Source organism: Dipodomys merriami, unplaced genomic scaffold, assembly GCF_024711535.1.
Source record: "Dipodomys merriami isolate MVZ:Mamm:240054 unplaced genomic scaffold, mDipMer1.0.p SCAF_85, whole genome shotgun sequence".
NCBI lineage: Eukaryota > Metazoa > Chordata > Mammalia > Rodentia > Heteromyidae > Dipodomys > Dipodomys merriami.
The window spans coordinates 2,279,289-2,303,509 of NW_027206457.1; the positions used below are offsets into that span (position 1 = coordinate 2,279,289).

The 24,221-nt window shown below is 40.2% G+C and overlaps 2 protein-coding genes across 3 annotated transcripts in view; one reads left to right on the top strand and one right to left on the bottom strand.

The window, feature by feature from the left end:
* Window positions 1-24,221, top strand: part of Brd7 (bromodomain containing 7) — a 35,538-nt gene that overhangs the window by 10,381 nt on the left and 936 nt on the right. The window contains exons 5-14 of the mRNA XM_070011959.1: window positions 1,802-1,946; window positions 6,333-6,443; window positions 10,252-10,436; window positions 11,236-11,359; window positions 12,134-12,209; window positions 15,540-15,647; window positions 16,226-16,361; window positions 19,004-19,115; window positions 20,762-20,818; window positions 23,862-23,973. Of these exons, the coding sequence (XP_069868060.1) occupies window positions 1,802-1,946; window positions 6,333-6,443; window positions 10,252-10,436; window positions 11,236-11,359; window positions 12,134-12,209; window positions 15,540-15,647; window positions 16,226-16,361; window positions 19,004-19,115; window positions 20,762-20,818; window positions 23,862-23,973 (1,166 nt within the window). The remainder of the gene's footprint in view (window positions 1-1,801; window positions 1,947-6,332; window positions 6,444-10,251; window positions 10,437-11,235; window positions 11,360-12,133; window positions 12,210-15,539; window positions 15,648-16,225; window positions 16,362-19,003; window positions 19,116-20,761; window positions 20,819-23,861; window positions 23,974-24,221) is intronic.
* The window catches only part of Adcy7 (adenylate cyclase 7), a 59,224-nt gene continuing 42,467 nt past the window's right edge, over window positions 7,465-24,221 (bottom strand). Inside the window, exons 27-28 of one of the 2 annotated variants that reach the window (XR_011369804.1) lie at window positions 14,234-14,352; window positions 7,465-7,524 (exon numbers count right to left, since the gene is read on the bottom strand). The gene's annotated coding sequence lies outside the window, so the exon portion shown is untranslated. Of the gene's footprint in view, window positions 7,525-14,233; window positions 14,353-15,830; window positions 16,146-24,221 lie in introns of those variants that run through there. The other variant, XR_011369803.1, reaches the window with a different exon arrangement.

The following is a 24,221-nucleotide window of genomic DNA, read 5'->3' on the forward strand; positions in this document are numbered from 1 at the left end:
TTCATAGTAACTATTATGAACTACACAGATTTCCATATGGATATTTTTACATATTGTCCTTATTTACTTTTGCAGCTTAGATCCCTTTCAGTGAAAAGTAGCAATAGAATTATACCTGATCAACTTTCAGATTTTTTTTTTTTTTTTTTTTTGGCCAGTCTTGGGGCTCAGGGCCTGGGCACTGTCCCTGAGTGGTAGCTCAAGGCACTCTACCACCTGAGCCACAGAGCCACTTCTGCCTTTTTCTGTTTATGTGGTACTGAGGAATCAAACCCAGGGCTTCATGCATGCTAGGCAAGCACTCTACCACTAAGCCACGTTCTCAGCCAACTTTCAGATTTATAATTGCAAACATGATTTTTCTCTCTCTGAGCCTCAGTATTTTCATGTTAGTGAGGCTACCATTACCTTAATGGCTTTTGTGCAAATTAGATATAAAATACCTCACTTGGCCCTGAACCTGGCAACATGCTGAAAACATAACATTGTCATTGGACTTTTCAGAAACACTTTTGCTGTTATTTGGCATAAGAAAGCTTTGTATAAGCCGGGCGCTGGTGGCTCACGCCTGTAATCCTAGCTACTCAGGAGGCTGAGATCTGAGGATCGCGGTTCAAAGCCAGCCCGGGCAGGAGAGACCGTGAGACTCCTATCTCCAATAAACCACCAGAAAACCGGAAGTGGCGCTGTAGCTCAAGTGGTAGAGCGCTGGCCTTGAGCTGAAGAGCTGAGGGACAGCGCCCAGGCCCAGAGTTCAAGCCCCACGACCGACAAAAAAAAAAAAAAAAAAAAAAAAAAAGAAAGCTTTGTATGCCAAATTGTCAGAATAGAAAGAAAATCTAGTGACTCAAACATGCTGAGCACTGTCAGCACAGAAATACCAATGCCAAATACTTCAGTACCAGTATTGTTCCTTGATGATGGAAATACTATTGCCTTTACCCTATCTTCCTTTATGACACTGACTTACAGGGCCAGGGTGAATTTTTTCTATTCCATCCTCAACAGAATTTTTTTTCTAGTTCTGATTTGAACATATAACCAAAGGTGAAAACATATTGATAGAGCACTGTTTTCAAATAAACAATAGAAATTATATGCATTGATTGAGAAAATACGCATTTTTGCAGAAGGAGTGCAAGCCTATTAGTTACAGAGCTAGTATGGAGGAGTGCAGATGTGTGTTCATTTTTCACTTCTGCTTTTTTCTCAGTGGTAGATAAATGAGATATTCAGTACTAATCTCCCAAAGACTAAGATATTGGTCAATTTTTCTAGGTTACTTGTTTTGCTTTCTTTTTCCCCCTGTGGAGAAGATTACCAAGGTTACATGTTTAGAAGAAAGGGTCTGTCTTAAAAATACTAGTGTGTACAATTGAAATAGTGTGTACATTAGAATAAGATTGTGTCATTTGCAGAGAAATGGATGTACGTAGAACAAACCATGTTAAATGAAGTAAGCCAAGCTCAGAAAGACAAAAACAGTGCAAATTGTCTCTCATATATGGAAGTTATATCTAAAATACATTGGGCATGATAAATTATACAGGACTGTAGACATTCACACACAAACAATGAGACTAAAAGATGGTTTCCTTAGGGGAAGAACCCAAAGGTGACATGTAAAATTTTATTTATTGTTATTAAGTAGCTGCCAGCCTTGAAAAACATTTCTTCAGTTTTTTTTAGTGAAAAACATGTTAACATAGTACAAATTCTTTTCACATCTGAACTTCTGCTTCTAGACCAGGAGTTTTTAGTAGAAATAACCCACAGTTTTGCCTTTTGCATCTCTTCACAGAAAAGACCCAAGTGCTTTCTTTTCATTTCCTGTGACTGATTTTATTGCTCCTGGCTACTCCATGATTATTAAACATCCAATGGATTTTAGTACCATGAAAGAAAAGATCAAGAACAATGACTACCAATCCATAGAAGAACTAAAGGTAATTATTATTTATTTAGTAGAATGAACTGTGAACAGACTAACCTATATCTTTGTTAAAATGAGTCAAACAACATCTTGTTAGAAACCTGCATATTTAATGCTCTGACACTTTCTGATTGACCTTTTATTTTACAAAGAGGTTTATTTAATTTAGAGTCCGAATCTTTTTTTAATCCTCTAAAAGATGTTTTTTTTTAATGTGAACTGAATGATAGAAAACTAGACAACTCTTTTTATTCTACTTCTATTTATTTCTAAATTTTGAGTACTGAGGAATTTAACTCAGAGCCTCATGCTTGCTAAGCAAGCACTCTACCACGTGAGCCACAGCTGTAATCCAAGATTGAAATTTTTAATTCAAGATCAGTAAAACTAATATTTTAATAAAAGTTACATGGAAAGAACTTAAAAGCCACAAATATCACATACATGCCAATGTTATCGTTGAGTTTTTCCTCTATCTTTAAATAGTCATGGTGTGTTTTGATTTTATGGGTATACTTTTTTGGTGTGTGTGTGTCGGTTGTGGGGCTTGAACACGGCCTGGGTGCTATCCCTGAGCTTTTTCACTCAAGGCAAGAGCTCTACCACTTGAGCCACAGCCCATGTCCGGTTTTCTGGTGGTTAATTATAGATAAAAGTCTCATGGACTTTCTTTCCTGCCTGGGCCAGCTTTGAATCATAGTGCGCTGATCTTGGCCTCCTAAGTGACTAGGATTACTTGAGCCATTTTGCATTTTAATCTTACAAAGAAACCATGTGTGTTTAAAGTTTTCTTTGTACTAATCTACCACAAATTTAACTAGCTTAAATAATCATCTTTATTATTTTCTATGTAAACATGCTAGTAGTCACTTGATCTAAGGGCTAGGCCCTAATCAGTTACAGAAGGAAAATAAGGTAGTAAATAATTGTCTTCCCATTTGGGGGCAGGGGAGGGGAGTCTACATGTTCTCAATCAACTGAAATTTATGAAGAACACCAGCATCTAATTTTCTTTACTATTAGTGTAAGTTAATAAATAATCTGAATTCCATTCTCATTAAAGAAATAGAAATATTTCCCAACTTTTCTTCTGGTGAAAATTAGGCCAAACTTATTTATTTCAGCATATTTTAGATTTTGTTGTTGCTTGTTCTTTTTCTCTGGTCTTTCTCTGTGGTACAATGGAGAGATGTGTGTCCCCTGAGTGTTGGGGTTGCTAAGCAGAGTCAGGTTTCTTACATTTCAGTGAGGTGTTTTAATTTCTTGGAGTTTTTCCACATTAGGAAAAGTATGCCCAAACATTTCACTTCATGAGTGACCAAGTGCCATTACATAAATGCCAATAAAGGTTAGTACATTGCAGTTAAGATTTAAGAAATCTAAAGGTTGCCTAAACAAATCAGATTCATGATGATTAGAATATTACTTCCATGTTCATACGCTTATTGTTCTCTTACCAGTTATGAATCCAAATAGTCACTTAGTATGTGTTTATGTAGTTATGTACTATCTTGTTTTCATTTGCCTTCTTTTCCCAAATAGATGTTCAATAATTCTTTACAGAATGAAAGCTTTTTTTTTTTTTTTTTTTTGGTCCATTCTTGGGGACTGAACTCTGGGCCTGGACGCTGTCCCTCAGCTCTTCAGCTCAAGGCTAGCACTCTACCACTTGAGCCACAGCACCACTTCCGGTTTTTTTCTTTTTTGCTTATGTGGTGCTGAGGAATCGAACCCACGGCCTCATGCATGCAAGGCAAGCGCTCTACCACTGAGCCACCTTCCCAGCCCATGAAAGCTTTTTAGAATGTAGCAAAGGTCCTTCAAGACAAGTCTTTGGAAAGACTAAGAATAAACTAAAATTATTCATTTTTGTGCTCATGTGTTCATGTGTGCATGTGCGCATGAGAAAGAGCTCTATAGATTTCATCGGATTCTGAACCTGGAAAATCTCAATGCTGAGAGACTTGGCCAGAACTAAGGATCCACACACACACACAATGCTGAGAGACTTCACACACACACACACACACACACACACACACACACACACACAATGCTGAGAGACTTGGCCAGAACTAAGGATACACACACACACACACACACACACACACACACACGTACGTACGCACGCACACACACACACTTTTGTGCTGGACCTGAGGCTTGAATTTATTACCTGGATGATGTCCCTGAGCTTTTCACTCAATGCTGATGCCAGAGCTTTGCTTCTGTTTTTTTTACTGGTTAATTGGAGTCTCATAAACTTTCCTGCATGGGCTGGCTTTGAACTATAATCCTCAGATGTTGTCCTCCTGATAATAAGCATGCACCACCAGCACCTGGCTGCTTACATATATTTTCTTAAACAAGACTTTGTTTACCTATTTTCATTCTATTTAAATGGTATAAGCACCAGGCATTAGTGGCTCACACCTATAATCCTAGCTACTTAGGAGGCTGAGATCTGAGGATCATGATTCAAAGCCAGCCTGGGCAGAAAAATCCAGGAGACTTACCTGCAACAAAATACTCAGAAAAAGCCAGAAGTGGCTCTGTGGCTTAAGTGTTAGAGCACTAGCCTTGAGTACAAAGAAGCTCAAGGATAGCACCTGCGCCCTGAGCTCAAATACCACACAGATTAAAAATTAAAACAGTTCAATTGTAAGAAACCTGAATGTTTAGCAACACCAGCACTCGGGACACACCACAGAGAAAGATCAGAGAAAAACACCCCAACTTTTCTATTAAGCAAAGTCTAAAATTAAAATTAAAAAAATTAATGTTACAAGATGTCACTACTGTCAAATAACGGGATATGAATGCTTTTGTTTTAGATTTGTAGTTCATAGGGACAGATTTCTGGGGGAGTTTTTTGTTTGTTTTTGTGGTAATGGCGTTTGAACTCCAACCTGTGCACTTGGTAAACAGACACCCTACTACTTGAGTCACACTCCTAGTCCTTTTTGTTTTTACTTTTTGAATGAGGTTTCACTTTGGGCTGATGGCAGTCTGTACCATGATCCTCGCTTTCCACATAATTGGGACAATAAGTACACACTACTACACTCAGCTTTTTATTGGTTGAAATAAGGATCTCAATAAACATTTTGTCCAAGCTAGTCAAAAGAACCACAGTCCTCCTGATTTCATCCTACCAAGTACTAGGATTGTTATAGGCATTAGCCACCACTCTCCCCTGAGAGCTTTCTTGGTACATCCACTTATAAATGTAAGCATTTCTTAAGCTTGAAAAAATGCAGTACTTTAATACATATACTTACTTTGAAACTTAAACCAGAAATATACTTCTGGTCATTTGACTACTCCACTTACATGTTTTAACTCCTTGAGGTTATTTCAGATTGACATGATTTTGAAATACTCTACAAATTATATTTAATTTATGGTAGTGTCCAGATGCATAAAAAAATAAGTTTTGCTCATTTAATTTTCAGTCAATATTTGAAAAAATGTTTAGCTTCTAAGCAGAAACCTAAAATAAGTGTTTTAACACAATAATATTTGTACATGAACCCCGATTACTAAATACGAAATAGAAATTTTCTTCAAATTCTTTTTATATGAAGATTATACTGAAGAAACCCATTTGAAACTTCCTGAAGTTAAGTTTTCTTCTATACAGGTGCTAAGCCTGGGGCCAGTGGCTCACACCTGTAATTCTATTTACCCAGGAGACAGATCTGAAGATTGAGGTTCAAAAAACCAGTTGGCGGGCTGGGAAGGTAGCTCAGTGGTAGAGTGCTTGCCTTGCATGCATGAGGCCCTGGGTTCGATTCCTCAGCACCACATAAGCAAAAAGAAAAAAGCCGGAAATGGCGCTGTGGCTCAAGTGGTAGAGTGCTGAAGAGCTGAGGGACAGCGTCCAGGCCCAGAGTTCAGGCCCATGGCCGGACCCAAAAATAAATAAATAAAAACAAAAAACCAGTTGGGCAGAAAAGTCTTATCTCCAGTTAACCAGCAAAATGTCAGATTGGTAGTATGGCTTAAATGGTAGAGCACTAGCCATGAATGACAAAGACTAGCAAGAATGTGAGGCCCTGAGTTCAGGGCCCTGGTGCTGACACATGCACATACAAAATACTTAAGAATTTAGAAGCACATTTTGAAGTATTGGCTTTTTTGGTGAGTCTTAAAACTTAAGTTGCTATTAGTGTTGTTTAGTAAACAGGATATTGGAAATTTTTTTTAGTATTTTTTTATTGTAAAGATACTATACAGAGGGGTTACAGTTACATGAGTAAGGTAATGAGTACATTTCCTATTGAAAATTGTTACCTCTTCCTAGAATTTTGTTTTTGTTTATTAGAGGGCCTAAATGGTTTCAGACTGGGTGAGAAGTTGTTCTAATGAATGTTCCCTCTTACTATTCTCTCTATAGGATAACTTCAAACTAATGTGTACTAATGCCATGATTTACAACAAACCAGAGACCATTTATTATAAAGCGGCAAAAAAGCTGTTACACTCAGGGATGAAAATTCTTAGCCAGGTAAAAGGAACTCTTTGTCACATGTATAAGTGTTGTAAAAATCTATATCCCTTTGTTAAGTTATACTGATGCAAATCTACTATAATGTTGGTCCTCTTTATTGATAGTCAGAAATTGGGGAAATCAAATGAAGAAAACTAAAGCAGCAAAATTCTCACTTGTAATTGTTAAAAATAAATGTGCCACTTATAATTATTTCTTTAGAGGTTTTTAAATAACTTCCTGGATAGACTTATTTTGCTATGGGAGAACAGCCTGACTTCCAAGATAAGATTGAATTAAGTATGAGGCCTTTTAGGAGAAAAGCTCTCTGTTTTCCTTTGTGATAGTAGAATCTGTACTTCTTGATAAAGCACAGAACTCCTTGTAGAAAGAAAATACACAAATGAGAATATTTGGAACTGTCTCAAAGCCACCTCTCCACATGATCGTGCTCTTCGTTGAAGGACAAGAATTAATGAGTAGGAATAGGTATTTGAGGTGGGATAAATTTTGCAGAGGCACCAACATGTTAGCATCAAGAGTTTATAAATATGTGATACAGTAAATAGCGGCAAGACAGATCTGAAGAGTAAACTTAGGTGGTAACTGCATCTGCTGAAAGAAAAGGAGAACCAAGGTAAGATTTAAGGTTTTCTCATATCCCTGAGTACAATGAACCTACTAATTGAGGGTGACTCATGACGTTCAAAGTCTGGGTTATAATGTTAGCTGTCTTACATTAACTTGTGGATCTTGGGCAAAACAGTAATTGCCCGGGGCCACAGTTCTCACTCATAAAGAATTACTGTGTAAGATGACTTATAGCATAAATGTTCTGATTCCAGTTAAGAGCTAGAAAGAGACTATGTAAAGATCAGCCAGGTACAGGAACAACTTTGCAAAGTAGAAATGAGTTGGGGTGAGACCTGTAGAGGGAGAAAGGAATTAGATTTGGGGCACTTAAAATTAATCATGTGTACCTGCTATCTTTTTCTTTGTGTGGTGATTATCTGTATCACAGTTTTACATTTAAAGAAATGCTGTGTTGTGCAGATGTCTGAATGTGGCTTGGCTTTGAGATACTCTTGGATCTCCATAACTAAGGAGAGAAAAAAAATGATTATTCTTGTGCTTTGGTTTTTAGACATTGTCAGCTTCCATCTTTCCTAAGGATTTATTAAGGAGCTAATATAAACCAGTTACCTGTTTTGAGCAAAATTTGGAAAGGAAAAAGTAAAATATTTATCATTTTGCAGAATCTAGAACTAAGTATTTTCCAGGTTTAAAAATTCAGAACTGTTTGTTGTATTTGAAGTAAAAGTACATTCAACTTGGCTCACAGTATGGCTCAGGTGGTAGAGTGCTAGTCAACAAAGGAAGCTGAGTGAGTTCAAACCCTCCTACTACTGCCAGAACAAAAAAGGACAGTCAACAAATATGATACTTCTAAATATACATATTGAATCTAATACTTTATTTATTTCCAGTCCTGGGGCTTGAACTCTGGGCCTGGGTGCTGTCACTGGGCTCCTTTTGCTCAAGACTAGGGCTCTACCACTTAGCCACAGCTTCACTTCCAGCTTTTTGATGATTGATTGAAGATAAGGGTCTTTTGAACTTTTCCCGTTCTGGCTTTCAACTGCAATCCTCATATCTAGCCTCCTGAATAGCTATAGGCATGAGCTATTGATATTTTAGCTAGAGAGAAAGAGAGAGAGAGAGAGAGAGAGAGAGAGAGAGAGAGAGAACGCGAGAGCGAGAGAGCGCTTTTTGAGAGAAAGCCCTGCTTTCAAAGAAAACTTTCCTATGACTTCTCAACTTAATTGTGCATGTTGTATTAAAAATAATAGTATCTTCTTTACAGAATTCTAGCTGGAATTAAAAGGGTTGTCAAGAATTTACACTGAAGTCATTGGTGAATCTTGAGTTACTATTGAGCAATACTGTCTAGCTTATACTGTATAGCTAACTACATGTTCCCTTTGACCACCGTGTCTAAGAACTTATCCTAAAGCGATTAAGATGTTCCTGATGAAATTTATCAGTAGAAATATAAGTGCCAGATTGGATTTACTACATATTCTAGTTATTAAACACTTTTTTTTTTCTTTTTTCAGTTGTGGGGCTTGAACTCAGGGTCTGGGTACTGTCCCTGAGCCACAGCTCCTCCTGGTTTTCTAGTGGTTTGGAGATAAGAGTCTCACAGGCTTTTCTGCCTGGGCTGGCTTTGAACTGCAATTCTCAGATCTTAGCCTCCTGAGTAGCTAGGATTACAGGTCTGAGCCACCAGTGCCCAGCATTAAACACATTTTAAAGATTTTTTTTTTGTCATTGTGAGGCTTGAACTCAGAGCCTAGGTATTGTCCCTGAGTTCTTTTGCTCAAGGCTAGCATGCTACCACTTTAAGCCCCAGCTTCACTACTCCTTTTTGAGTGGTTAATTTGAGATAAGAATCTCACAGGGACTTTTTTGTCCAGGCTGGCTTTGAACTGTGATCCTCAGCTCTCAGCCTCCTGAGTAGCTAAGATTACAGGCATGGGCTACCACTGCCTGGCTTATTTTAAATAATTTTTAATGTTATGGCTGATAAATTATTTTAATGTACTAACAAAAATGTGTTTACCAGATATTGGGTATAATTTATCTTGCTAAAATATGTCCTGCTCAGAAAAGAATTGGAACAATAAACCCCCTCTTAACACTACCCCTCTCTGGGTGACATATTAACCAGCTTTTGCTTAGTTTGTTATCTTTGTCTGAAGTCAGCTATCACTTCAGTAGTTTTATAATTCATTTAAAATACAAGTCCATGAAGAAAAGCGACTCCCATGTTGGGGATATCACCATCAGCATGAATAGAGCTTATTGTGATAAGAAAAGATAAGGGGCTGGGAATGTGGCTCAGTGGTAGAGTGCTTGCCTAGCATGCATAAAGCCCTGGGTTCGATTCCTCATTACCACATACACAGAAAAAGGGCACAAATGGCGCTGTGGCTCAAGTGGTAGAGTGCCTGCCTTGAGCAAAAGCAGCTCAGGGACAGCGCCCAGGCCCTGAGTTCAAGCTCCAGGACTGGCAAAAAAATGTTAGCTATTGAGCACTGGTTGTGTAGCCTCAAGTCAGTTATGCAGAATTTCTGAACTACGTTGTCTATAGAAGTCTTTCCTGCTGCTGTACAGCAGCCCTGATAAGGTGACACTCATGATAGTGTCAAACTACTCTCTGAGTTCAAACAGAATAGTCAGATTTGTTCAGAAACTTCAAGCCTATAACCATAGTGAAAATTTCACAGTACATCCCTGCAATGGAAAATTAAGCACGATTCAGAAAGTAGAAACAAGGTTTCTCTGGTTAGTTCTAAGAACACCATGAGTCATTCTGAGAAAAAGGAGCTGTGCTAGCAAGCATTTATTCTCCCCATGGCCTGTTGTTCTCCCACAAAGCAGAATGTATATCATAGTCATCAGTGATCACCATAGGATAGCAGAGGTAGTAAAGTCCTTCACATTCTCCAAACATCATGTATTTAATTATTCCGAAGGCTCAGAAGATAAGGCAATCTGAACCCTTAGTCTCAATTCATTCTCTTCTGTTAACTGTCTAGTAGCACAGTAAAATTGAAAAGCTTTTTCACATTGGAAATGATCTGGATGAATTATTAAAGAACAGACTTTGTCCTGGTTCCTGGATAAGACTCCTATGATATAATTACATTAATTGATTTTCTTTCCTATTTCATGACAGGTTAAGTTCAAACTCTTGGGGGGGAAAGCATTACTTTAAAACTCAGTGACAGTCATACAATAAGAATGTTTTTAATGGCTTTAGGAAAGAATTCAAAGTCTAAAGCAGAGCATAGACTTCATGGCAGACTTACAGAAAACTCGAAAGCAGAAAGATAGAACAGATACCTCGCAAAGTGGAGAGGACAGCAGCTGCTGGCCACGAGAGAGGGAAGACTCTGGTGATGCTGAAGCACAGGCTTTGAAGAGTTCCAACCAGGACAATAAAAAGTAAGAGGAGAAAACACTGATTCTGCCTGACATGGGAAGACCAAGTTCCAGTATGTCAGTGGTGACCATTTCTGGTCAAGAAAGCCACTTTTAATGACCTGAGACGCTCTGTTTACATAGCACTCTATGAATTCTGAATGAATATTTGGATTAACATAATTTTAAGCAAGTAGATTATTTTTAGGGACTCATGTTGAACTGTTTGTTTAACTGTGTATCCATTACCTCATTCCACAAAGAGAAAGGAGTTGGGCAAATGCACACTCAAAGCTGTCGCTGAGGGCTGTGCATGTTTTCCAATAGACAGCAGCTGGCTTGACCAGGAAGAGCCACGGGTCCTGGCAGCCATCCCCGTGGCTGGACAACAGTCAAGTCCACGTGCTCATGCTGCTTACCACAGCCCTCACTGGCAGCACCAAACTGTCAACTGTGGAGACATTTGCAGTTAATAGTTTGACATTTTTGCTGTCAAATGCAAAAGAGGTAAACGACAAATCTCTGTTCTGTTTATAAGACTTGTACACTTTAAATGTCTGCTTGAAATACACATTTTTAAAATTGAACTTAAATTTTAACTTGCTCTCCATTGAAAGTAGTATCCAAAGTAGGATTCATTTTTGTGAATATAACCTGAAATGTTTATGGTAAGTAATACTGAGCCAAAAAGGAGGGAGGGAAATATGAAAGTTTTCCTTTGTCTTTCCATCATTGGAGTACAAAGCCTTAATTAGTGCCAGTAGTACAGCTGTCTCATATGCATATTGGAATTCATTTTAATGTTAATGGATGTTTGTTTTAGAAAAGACAAAGATGTGCTTGAGGATAAATGGAAGAACAGCAACTCAGAAAGGGAGCAAGAACAGATTGACCGGGCGGTGCAGGAGTCTGGGGGAAAGCTGACCAGGCGGCTGGCTAACAGTCAGGTGAGGGGGCCTCTGAACCCCAAAGCTTTAAAGTTCTCATCACTGGGACTGTAAGGAAAATTAATAACATTTGTTTATAAGCCACATGATTACTATATCCTTTTATGACTGGATTTTTCCTGTGGAATTAGTGTGTTCTAAAATTAGCATGTGAACAGTATAGTTTATTTTAAGCTTATAAGAAATGAATTACATGTTCTGGTCGTTTGAAATCATAATGTTGAGCACATTGTTTTTAAACCCACATAGTTTCAAACATGACTTTGAGCGGGTCACTTCCCCTGGTCTTCATCTCCTTGTTTTGAGAACCAGGTAGTTCACACAGCTCTTTCCAATTCTGGAACTTCAGCCAGGTAGCAATGGCTCACTCCTGTAATTGCAGCTGCTCAGGAGGCTGAGATCTGAGGATGGAGGTTTGGAGCCAGCCCAAGGCAGACAAATGGACAAAACTTTATCTCTAACCAGCAAAAACCTGGAAGTGGAAGGGCATGGCTCAAGCGGCAGAGCACCAATTATGATGGTAAAGGGGCTGAACAAAAGTGCAAGGCCCTGAGTTTAAAGCATTAGCAAAGGCAAAAAAAAAAATTCTGAGATTTTTTTTCTTATCCTTTCTTTTACTACCTACTAACACCTGTATATGTAGAAGACATGTATGAAAGTCATTGTTTGGGTTTAGTGAAGTAGTATGTAGTATTAGTTTGATTAACGCTTTCTAGTGTGGGTTGTGTATATGTGTATAAAATTATCCCATTTGAATACTTTGGGTCATTGCAGTGTGAATTTGAAAGAAGAAAACCAGATGGAACAACAACATTGGGACTTCTCCATCCTGTGGATCCCATTGTAGGAGGTAGGATCACAGAGACTGTGCATGAACTTGATCATGTGTGGCAAAGAACAGTAACCTTGTATGGTAGTCAATTAGCATTCCTGTGACAACAAAAGCCAACACAGTGATTTAGGTAGGAAAAGCACAGTTTCAGAAGGCTTCATACATAGTCTTTGGCTCCATTGAGTCTGAGCCCGTGGTGAGGCAGAACATCCTGGCCCTGGGAACATGGAGCCGAGGCGATACATCTCCGAAGGACATGCCCAGTAACCTTCTTCCTTTAGCTAAGCCTCATCTCCTCCTGCTTCCAAAACCTCAAAAATAGTGCCAATACATGAACCTTTTGTGGGTGGATGCTTCATATCCAAATCATACCAAGATTAGATTTTAAAGCAACAAATCTGAATAGTGATAAATCTGAGCATGGCTAGGTACCACAGGTACAGTGTACTTCTTGGTAACAATACCTATTTTTCTACTGTTATGGAGATACAGAAATGGACTATTTGCTTGAGAAAATCAGTCTTTGAAGTTGTAGTTGAAGCTAGATGTGTATAGTCGGGAGCAAAACAGGAGACTCCTCTATCTCCTCAAACTGGGATGAGAGAAGGAAAACACACACATAAATAATTGCAGGAAGTATCATTAATAAATATGTGAATATCTGCCTTTCATGATTTAACAACTACAGAGGGAAAGTACATAAGACAAGGTACCTGCCTAGTGCCTTGAGTCCAGGGAAGGATTCCTTAAGATGATGCAGTTATGGGTGACAAGAATAGCAGTGCACTCATGGGTGGTGTAGATGGTGAATAACTTGGTAGATTTGAACACTTAAAAGAGCAAGCCTGTTGTTTAGTGCTGTGTTTTACAAACAAAACTCATTTTTTAATTCCTACAGACTTTTTTGTCTGTCATGGGATTTGAACTCAGGGCCTGGGCTCTGTCTCTGACTTTTTTCATTCAAGGCTAGTGTTCTACCCCTTAAGCCACAGTTCCACTTCCAGTTTTTTCTGAGTAGTTCATTGGAGATAAGTCTCATGGACTTTCCTGTCTGGGCTGGTGATCCTCAGACCTCAGCCTCATAAGTATCTAGGATTAAAGGCATGAGCCACCAGAATCCAGTTTTCTATGTACTTTCCATAGTAAAATTTTATATGGCTTTGGTCAAAGAAAGTATCCTGAGTATAAAATTGGCTTTTTCAATCAATTTTTTATTGCTTTCATTTGTGTTCTTTTAAGTGTACTTATGGGGAGAATCTGGTGATGTGAGATGTAGACAACTTGTTTAGGCCCTAAGGTATACCTGCTGTTTTGAAGGCAGCATCTGGTCTCTGCATTGGCCTGCTTTCCCAGGTGTTTAGCACTCTGCTCCCCCCTCCTCCTCCCCCCCCCACCATGATCAGTCAAAATTGACTTGATCCATGAGTGGCCACTTTGCCATCTTCTCAGCTTCATCTGCACATTACTTGTCATAAACAGTGATTTATAACTTAATACATTGAATTCTTGCTGTCTTTGAGTATTTCATCCTGATTTAATCATTTACTAATCATTGTCCTGGTTTATCTGCTGTCTTTTTTTTGGTCAGTAATGGGGCTTGAACTAGGAGCCTAGACATTATCCCTGTGCTCTTTTGCTCAAGGCTAGCTCTCTACCACTTTGAGCCACAATGCCACTTCCAGTTTTCTGGTGGTTAATTGGAGATAAGAGTCTCACAGACTTTCCTGCCTGGGCTGGCTTTAAACTACAGTCCTCAGATCTCAGCCTTCTGAGTAGCTAGGAGTACAGGCATGAGCTAACCAGTGCCCAGCTACCTCTGTCATCTGTAAATCAAACTGTTCTCTGGGAAGAGGAAGAGCTATAGGTGTTCAAAGTATCTTACCCTGATTGCCTGTGGTAACAACCTCTATAGCAGATAATAGTGTTACAAAGAGCAAACCTTCCTGTGAAGGACTGGGGTTTGAACCTAGGGCCTTGGGGTTGCTAGGCAGGCACTTCACCACTTGAGCCATGACCCCAGCCCTAGCAGGGAAAAAACCCACCTTTCTGGTTTTGCTGGTGGCACATGTATCCTAATGCCAGCTTCTTCTGTTCTGGGATCCTTCTTCATATGCTGTCTGCTTATATCACATATTCTGAGCCTCAGTAAGGACTTCATAACCTGATTTAACAAGAGCACATTTTTAAAGGCTCATACCTTTGCAGTTAAAAATATTCCTTTAATAAACACTGATTTATACTTAATACATCGTGAGTTCTTACTCGCTTTAGTCCAGGTTTGCCCTGGTTTGGTCTTTTACTTACCTTTCCCTGGTTTAAATCTTTATTTGGGAGTTTGGTTTTCTAACAACATGTATAAGTGGCCGGTCACCAGTGGCTTCTGCCTGTAATCCTAGCTACTTAGGAGGCTGAGATCTGAGAATCGAGGTTCAAAGCCATCCCAGGCAAAAAAGTCCGTGAGACTCGTATCTCCAATGAACCACTCAGAAAACCAGAAGTGGCACTGTGGCTCAAGTGGTAGACTGCTTGAAGCTGAAGAGCTGAGGGACAGCACCCAGGCCCAGAGTTCAACCACCACCACCAACAAAATGTACAAGTGTAATATGATTATGAAGAATTCCACTGAGCAATACAGCTTAATGAGATAATCCAGGTTATTAATCTGACTACATTCCTGCCTTTCTAAGCTCATATTTTTTTATCAGTTTTTTTGTTTGTTTGTTTAGTTTTGTTTGTCAGTTGTGGGGCTCGAACTCTGGGCCTGGGTGCTATCCCTGAGCTCTTCAGCTCAAGGCGAGCACTCTACCACTTGAGCCACATGCTACTTCCAGCTTTTTCTGTATATGTGGTGCTGAGGAATCGAACCCAGGGCCTAATGCATGCAAGGCCAAGCACTCTACCACTGAGCCACTTTCCTAACCCCTGTTTTTTTGTGTTTGTTTTTTTGTTTTGTTTTGCTTTGTCTGTGTGGGGCTTGAACTCAAGGCCTGAGCACTGTCCCTAAGCTTTTTTGCTCAAGGCTAGCACTCTATCACTTTGAACCATAGCACCATTTCCAGTTTTCTGGTGGTTAATTACAGATACAAGTATTACAGACTTTACTGCCTGGGCTGGCTTTGAACTGCAGTCCTCAGATTTCAGCCTCTTGAGTAGCTAGTATTACAGCCATGAGCCACTGATACCAGGCTAGATTTCCTTATCTTATCCAAAAAAACATCCTGATAGAATAAGGGCTATGCAACACCCTCCACACCATGAAGATAACATGAAATAATACACATGAAAGCAGATACCCTGTGGATCATTTCTATGCATGCCTTCTTCATTGTGCTTGGTTTTATGTCTTAGAACCAGGCTACTGCCCTGTGAGACTGGGAATGACAACTGGAAGACTTCAGTCTGGAGTGAATACCTTGCAGGGGTTCAAAGAGGATAAAAGGAACAAAGTAACCCCAGGTGAGGCTCCTGTGTAGTCCATGTTTTTTCTCTCCTCTCTGTTTCAGGTTGGAATAGGAAGTGTAATTACCACTCATTGCTTTATTCAGTCACTTTTTTGGTGGTATTTTTGTAGTATCAATTAGCTATTTCACAAGAAACTGGAAATTCATATTAAAAGTGAGTTTTATTCTTTTCCTTCTTTGTGGGGAATAATTAACTTGGTTGTAGCTTCCCAGATGTAGGTGGCCCTCTGTGTCTGAGGACTGCGTTCACAAGTTCAACTCACTTTTTCTTACTCTCTTAGCAACAACACAGTATGACTATTTACATTGTATTTGGTATGATAATTCATCTAGAGATGACCTTGTATATTAGAGGATATATGTAGGTCCTATGTGAGTACCATGCCATTTTATGACTCAAACATCCTTGGTATTTTGTATCTGCATGAGGTGTATCTTGTATCTGCATGAGGTCCTAGAACCCATTTCTTGAGGATGCCAGGAATGATTGGACCTGTTTGGGAGAAAAAGTCTGTCTTAAATATATGACAATCAATTAAATAGATTAAAATAGTATTTCGTTTTTTTCAACAGTATTATACTTGAATTATGGACCCTACAGTTCTTACGCTCCACATTATGACTCTACATTTGCAAATATTAGCAAGGATGATTCTGATCTAATTTATTCAACCTACGGGGAAGATTCTGGCCTTCCAAGTGATTTTAGGTGAGTCCCCAGTAAATATGCTGAGCACCACATTTCTCTAAAATGTTTTCAAAAGTATAATATATGAACGATATGTGATTTATGGGTAGATGTATAGTTATCCAAATGGTGAAAGAATGTGTTCAGTAAATTTTAATTAACAAGTTATTCAAGATATTAACTGATAACATCCAGGGATTTCTTAACTCAAAATGATGGGTATTTTGTGTGTCAGTGAAGTTATTTCAAACTTGATCAGTTGGGGAACCTGTAGAACATTTTCCCTGAGCTGTTGTGAGGTGGGATATGAGGACATGATCCCTGAGGCAACACATAGCCAGCTCTGTTTGACCATCATATACCCAGCTACGTCAGTTACACCCCACACCCCTATTCATGTCCTAGTGGGTCAGTAACTTCTGTGTTCCTGTGTAAGATGCTGAGTGCTTTGCATGCCATCAGTATAATGAGGTCGCTTCCCTATTTACCATGATTGTGGCTCATGGCAGGACATTTAGCTTAGGTTTTCCCTTCGTGGCACTTGTACCTTATACCCTGTAGATTAAACCAATCCCCTGGTTTTCTGATCTCTTAAATGTATGTGTGGTTTTGTTGCTTTTACAAGCAGGGTCCATAAGTTAGAAATGAGCTATGGTTTCAGAACAAACTGTTTACATTCTTATATCCCCAGCTTGAACACATTCTTTCTGCATGCCAACTGTGTGCTAGGTGTTTTCCACAGGAAAACAGTGGTGATAAAGGGAACAGTGGTGATAGAGACTGGCTCTGCTGTCAGGTGGTGACAGTGCTTTGAAGTTATGAACAGTGGTGAAGAAAGGCAGGGCTGGTGATAGGTCTTCAATAAGGAATCAGACAGTCAAACCAAACTCAATGGAGGTAAGGAAAGCAACCCTAAAAGCACCCTAGTCCAAGAATTAGCCAAACCAAGACTCTGAGCTGGGTCTGCCTGGGTCTTTCAAGGAACAAAAGAGTAGTAGAAAGGAGCAGAGCAGGTAGAGAATAAAATGGAGTGGTCACAGATCACACTAGATCTTTGTAAAGACTGGGAGTTTCTGTTCTAAGTAAATAGGGAGACTACTAGTAGTTTATAAGTGAAGTTGTAGCTCGGTCTAGCTTATGATTCAAAAACCATTCTGTCTACCCTGTGTAGCATAGACTACAGGGGCAAGACAAGAGCAGAAGTTTGGGAGACTGCAGTGGAGTCCCGTCGGAGTGTTAAATGATAGAGACTTGGTGTGGTGGTACACACCTGTAATCCTAGCTGCTTAGAAAGTGGAGATTGGGAGGTTTGCAGTTTAAGGCCTGCCTGGGCAAAATGTTAGTATGACTATCAGAACCAACAAGCCAAGTGTGGTAGCATACTATACCTATCATCTTAGTTAGAACGTCATAAATAGGAAGCCCTAGACAAAATAAAAAACCCTAGCTGGGCACTGGTGGCTCACTCCTGGTTCGAAGCCAGCCTAGGCAGGATAGTCCATGATGCTTTTATGTACAGCTAATCACCAAAGGCCAGAAGTGGAGCCGTAGTTCAAGTGGTAGAGTGCCACCCTTGAGTGAAAAACTTAACAGGACAAGGCTGGGATTGTGGCTTAATGGTAGAGTGCTTGCCTGGTATGCAAGTGCTTGCCTGGTTCGATTTCTTAGTACCACAGAAAGCAAAAAAATTAATTTAAAAAAAAAGCTAAGAGAGAGTGCCCAGGCCCTGAGTTCAAGCCCCAGTCAGTACCAGCACACACAAAATTACAAAAGCCTGCCCACAAAAAAAGGCTAAGAAAGAACTGAGGTTTTGTAATTCAAGTGATAGAGCCTCTCCCTAGCAAGCACAAGGTACTGATTTCAAACTCTGTCACCACCAAGGTTGAGGCAGTCAGTAACTAGTCAGGAAATTTTGTACAGATGACAATGGAGTGAGAGAGAAGTCAGGAAGACTCTCAGGTTTTTCAGACTTAGCCTAAAAGGATGTCCTTATTATTTATTGATAAGTGATTTGGGAGCACTACTTGGGGAGAATTTCATGCATTTTCAGGTTAAACGACGTGTCTATTTAAGTAGAGGGTGTAACTTTTGAGTTTTTAGTGTGTATTAAAATACTGAGGTGAGGGCTGGGAAGGTGGCTCAGTGGTAGAGCGCTCGCCTTGCATGCATGAGACCCTGGGTTCGATTCCTCAGCATCACATAAGCAAAAAGAAAAAAGCCGGAAAGTGGCGCTGTGGCTCAAGTGGTAGAGCGCTAGCCTTGAGCTGAAGAACTAAGGGACAGCGCCCAGGCCCAGAGTTCAGGTCCCACGACCGGACCCAAAATAAATAAATAAAATACTGAGGTGACCCTGAGGTCACCAGAGGAGGAGCAAGAAACCCCAAGAACTGCCTGGGCCCTATCACTGTGCTTAGTCTTAATTTTTCTTTGCATAGCTCTCAGAACATTTCGTTTTTCACTTTGTTCTTATTATTGTTTAATTCTCTGATGATGACAGATTTATCACTGGTAAATATGTAAATGCAGCGATGCTCTGGACAGAGTTTTACATCAGGGTGTGTTAGCCAAGGACATCTGATTGGAAGAGTTGGCTGTGTCAGAGGATTTGAAGCCAGTGCTGATGATTTATGTAGAAGTCACTTTCCCAACCCTCTGTCTTTCAGCATCCAGGAGTTTTTGGCCACATGCCAAGATTATCCATATGTTATGGCAGATAGTTTGTTGGATGTTTTAACAAAAGGAGGGCATTCTAGGACCCTGCAGGAGTTGGAAACGGTAAGAATGCTGCTAAAGAAACAGGGCAGTTTATTCTTGGCTCTGAAATATTAGTCACTGGGTGTTATGAAACTCAGGATTAGCCAGTATGACATCTGGACTCTATTCCCCTGAAAAGTGGGTGGAGGCTAGAGTGGAGGACAGTGTACAGAAAGGAATAACTTAACTACTAGAGTTCATGAGGGCCCAGATTGTCATTCTCCTGATCTTGGGGAGATAACCCTCAAAAATGAGGGTCACAACCCAGAAGTTAGTGACTGCTGTACATCCTAACTCACTAGCTGGTAACTGAACTGACTAAAATGGTAGGGTATGCTCTGTCCTTATGTGGTAATAGTGCATTGGTAGGAGCCTTAGAAAATAAAGAGCTTTCTCATTGCTGTCTTCTAGCACTTATAAAGGCCTCTCCAATTTAAAATTTTTGTCTTAAAGATGAGAACCTGAAAATGTTCCTTGTGGTGTAAAAGAGCATTGACACAACATTAATGACACCATAGTTAGAAAAGCCAGTGTCTCTTAATGGTGGCTCTTAATGGTGCTTTGTCCATTGACCACAGCTGCATAGGTGGTGGGTGTTCCTAGGAGACTTGTCAGTAAGGCTAGCGTCAGTGCCTCAACGCTCAGTGTGACTGATGTAAAATCCTAGCACGAACTACTTTCCTCATTTGACCTGGAAAACACAATATACCCTTTCCATAAATGAAGCTGAAGTAATTTTTTTATAGAATTTTATTTTGGTGAATATAGTCATGTATTTCAAAATGTAATTGTTCTGGGCTGGGAAGGTGGCTCAGTGGTAGAGCGCTTGCCTTGCATGCCTGAGGCCCTGTGTTCAATTCCTCAGCACCACATAAGCAAAAAGAAAAAAGCCGGAAGTGGCGTTGTGGCTCAAGTGGTAGAGTGCTAGCCTTGAGCTGAAGAGCTGAGGGACAGCGCCCAAGCCCAGAGTTCAGGCCCCCCACGACCGGAAAAAATAAAAAATAAAAATGTCATTGTTCTGCCCTTGTATGCAGCAGTTCTTTTTATAATGTATCTTAGAAAATCAAAGTTTCATATAGACAAAATACATGGTTTATCATTTTTAGAAAATGGGAATTGTTATATCACAATACAAATTTTTCAAGAAAGATGTCTATTGATGCCATGATGCACTTGTCTATGTGTGAGTTCTTAGACAGCTAGGATTATAGGAAAGTCCACATTCTGTGCTATTTGCATATTTTACAGCTATCTGAAGATAATGCTCTGGTAATAACCTACAGTCCCTTCTTGCCAGTCTTAACCTGTTACAAAGCTCCACTTAGGTATTTTATAATGTTTACCAGTGATCAGGCATCATTGGCACTTCAACTGATACTCTCAAAATGGTAATGATTATATTTAATTTCATTTTAAAAGTTATATTCTAATACAGCTGTCCTTTTAATTAGCATACACTGGTTGTACAAGGAGGGGTTCATTAGGTATTTTCATGTATGTATACAATGCATCCTGCTTAAACCCCACCCCCTGCATCCCTCTCCCTTATCTCCTCCCCTTTCTTAAATCCAGCTCTTACTCCTTTTCTCTTGCTGTAAAAATTGACACTTAGCTATTTTCTTTTGCTATATGTTTTCATAAACTGTTGTTTTTCTTTATCCTTATAGTCATCACCTGAAGATGAAGCCCAGTCTAGCACCTGTGATACAGCTAAAGAAATGGAGGTGATTTTTTTTCCCCTGGTACTGGGGATTAAACTCATGGCTTTGCACTTGATAGCATTCACTCTCTGCCACCTGAGCTATGTTCCTAGTCCATTTTTAAATGGAGAAAGAGCTGAAAGACCTAGATGATAAAGCTTTTGTTTATTTTTAAGTACTCATTAGATTTCATCTGATAAAAGTATTTTTGCCTTTGGAGAGTTTAGTAGTATAGTCATTATTTAGAAGAAACATGTAAACCACGGATCCAAAATCAGTTTCCATACAGCGTAAATACATAGGCTCTGGGCACCCAGGATAAGGAACTCAATGCTTTGTGGAGCTGTCTGAACAAGGCTAGAAGATGAAGAAGCAGTCACTTTCCCAGAAAGCAGGGCTAGGCATGTGATGTCTTGAAACAGGTGAAACTACATGGATAATGACAAATTGGTCTGAAAGCAAAGCACCTGTGCAGCAAGCCCAGCAGATGACCCAGTATCCTTGGGTAAGAATAGGTGAGGCAGGCTGGGAAGGTGGCTCAGTGGTAGAGTGCTAGCCTTGCATGCATGAGGCCCTGGGTTCGATTCTTCAGCACCACATAAACAGAAAAAGCCAGAAGTGGCGCTGTGGCTCTAGTGGTAGAGCACTAACCTTGAGCTGAAGAGCCGAGAGACAGTGCCCAGGCCCAGAGTTCAGGCCCCACAACTGACAAGTTCCCCCCCCCGACCCCCCAAAGAATAGGTGAGGCTTTGGGTAGGAACCCTAGGATCAAGAATCTTCTGTGCGTTGCCAAAAAGCTGAGACTAGGATGGGATACTATGATCAGATATAGGAAGGGGAATCTGTGAAACTTTGCTTAAGCCAAAAAACACCTAGCATACTAACATTAAAGTTGATAATAAGGATTTAGGAGGAATCAATGTGATCTGGATCTGGTACATTCAATCTTATAGGAAAGAGAGCACACCCTAAACGGGAAGAAGGACACGCCTTTCAGATGTGATAAATGTGATCTGGGTGCTGCAGGTGTGGTCCTAGAATCTCAGGTCTGGGCTGTGGTATGGCAGTTGTGGATATAAACATAGCACTCAGGATGAACATAGTGAAAGGCTAAAGGATAGCACTTTGGAAAAAAGCAGTAGTCGAGTAAGGTAGGAAACTTGCAAAAAGATACTGAGCAGGAGGGGAGAGTTCAGCAGCATCAGAAGCAAACCAGTCCAAGAAGAAACCTGCAAATGTTACTTTGTAGTACTGGGGTCTAGAACTCACAGCCTCTCATTTGCTAAGCAAGTGCTCTGCCACTTGAGCTATATGCCTCCAGTCCCCGAAAATGTCATTTGTAATCTTGATCACAGCAATCTCAGTAAAGTGGTAAGGGGAAAAGGCCTAAAAAAGGACTAAACAGAGGTGTGAGGCCAAGAAAGTGAAGATTTAGATGGTATTTATACAGCCATGTTTTCATATGCTTAGTGAAGGAGCAAGAGTGAAAGAAATCTTGAGAACAGGAAAAGTTGGATAAGAAATAAAGACTAGGACTGGGGGAAGGGGCGCTGGAGGGGGGGGTGATGGGAAGGGGAAACAAAGGAAGAGGCAACAATACATTTCTTGAACAGTACATTTCTTGATAAGAAATGTACTTATTACCTTGCCCATGTAATTGTAACCCCTCTGTATGGTATTTTCACAACTTAAAAAAACTAGGGCTCAGTGGTAGAGTGCTTTCCTTGCATGTATGAGGCCCTGGGTTTGATTCCTCGGCACCACATTTGCAGAAAAAGCCAGAAGTGGCACTGTGGCTCAAGTGGTAGAGTGCTAGCCTTGCACTGAAGAGCTGAGGGATAGTGCCCAGGCCCAGTTAAAACCTTATGACAAAAAAAAAAAAAAAAGAAAAAGGAAGAAAGGAAATAAAGACTAAGCTGTGCTCATGCCTTAATTCTCACTACTCAGACTAAGATCTCAGGATCACTTTTCTGCCAGCTTGGCAGAAAAGTCCATGAGACTCCCTCCAATTAATCACAGAAAAAGTTGGCAGTGGTGCTATGGTTCAAGTGGTAGAAGCACTATCCTTGAGCAAAAAAGGAGCTCAGGGACAGCACCCAGGCCCAGAGTTCAAGCCCCAGAATGGGCCAAAAGAAAAAAAGAACTATTGAGTAGAATTATGAGGATCCCGCTAAAATGGTCAGCTATAAATACATACTAGTGTCAGTTTGTACAGCTGAAGTTTTGCACTGCGCACTTTCATACTATTTGTATGTAAAGGAAAGGAGTGTGGTGTCCAGACTGGTTGAGCTTAGAGTGCAATACTCCAGTAGAAATGGAACAATGACTTTGGCTACTTATCTAAGTTGATGGCATTCTTATGAAGAATTGTTGAGTTATGGAAACATTGAGTCTTACAATTCCAGAAATAAAACTCTCCCTTCCTAAGGTTTTCTTTCTCCCATGCAGCACTAGCAGCCTGGTTTGGATGCCTGGAGTTGACCCAGGAAGATTCTTACTCAATAGGTCTATAAGAATGCACATTTATGAACTGGCTGGACTGAAACATGTACCCGAGTCTCCAAAACATGAGGCATTGTTGTCAGTATTGAGGCAGTGACTTCTTAAAAGAAGTGTATAATGCAGATTGTATAAGACGTAATAATATTATGGAGAAGTGTTTTCTTGCCAAAATTTTAAGAATAACATTTTAAAAGGATGTTCTTGGGTGGCTGGGAAGGTGGTTCGGTGGCAGAGTGCTTGCCTTGCATGTATGAGGCCTTGTTTTCGGTTCCTCAGCACCACATAAGCAGAAAATGCCAGAAGTGACACTGTGGCTCAAGTGGTAGAGTGCTAGCCTTGAGCTGAAGAGCTGAGGGACAGTGTTCAGGCCGAGTTCAGCCTCACAACTGATCCCCAAAAAAAAATGGGAGTGGAGGGTTCTTGGAAGGCATTTATTGATAGTCATATAATTATAATAGGTGGAATAGCTTTGCCTAGAAACATAGCCATCTTATTAATTTTTACTGAACATTGTCATGACTTAGCAAGCCCAAGTAATTGCCTTTTTTTTTTCCTTTTGAGGCAGATTACAGAAGTAGAACCAGCAGGGCGTTTGGACTCTAGCACCCAAGACAGACTCACAGCACTGAAAGCAGTAACAAACTTTGGTGCTCCCATTGAAGTATTTGACTCTGAAGGTGAGGCTCTCAGGACACAGTGTGCTGGGAACTGCATAGCATAGGCATTGAAGCATTACTGCTGCCTCAGTGGCAACCATCCACCACAGGAAAACCAGGGCCAACCACATTAAGTGAATAGTAAAGCATGGCTGTGCTCGTGGTTTCATTTGAGGGGAGGAGGCTAGCCAGTAAGAAACAGAGCCTGAATAGTATGATTCACACTTCCACACAGGATGAAACAGGCGTGCCCATGTCTTCTTTGGTGT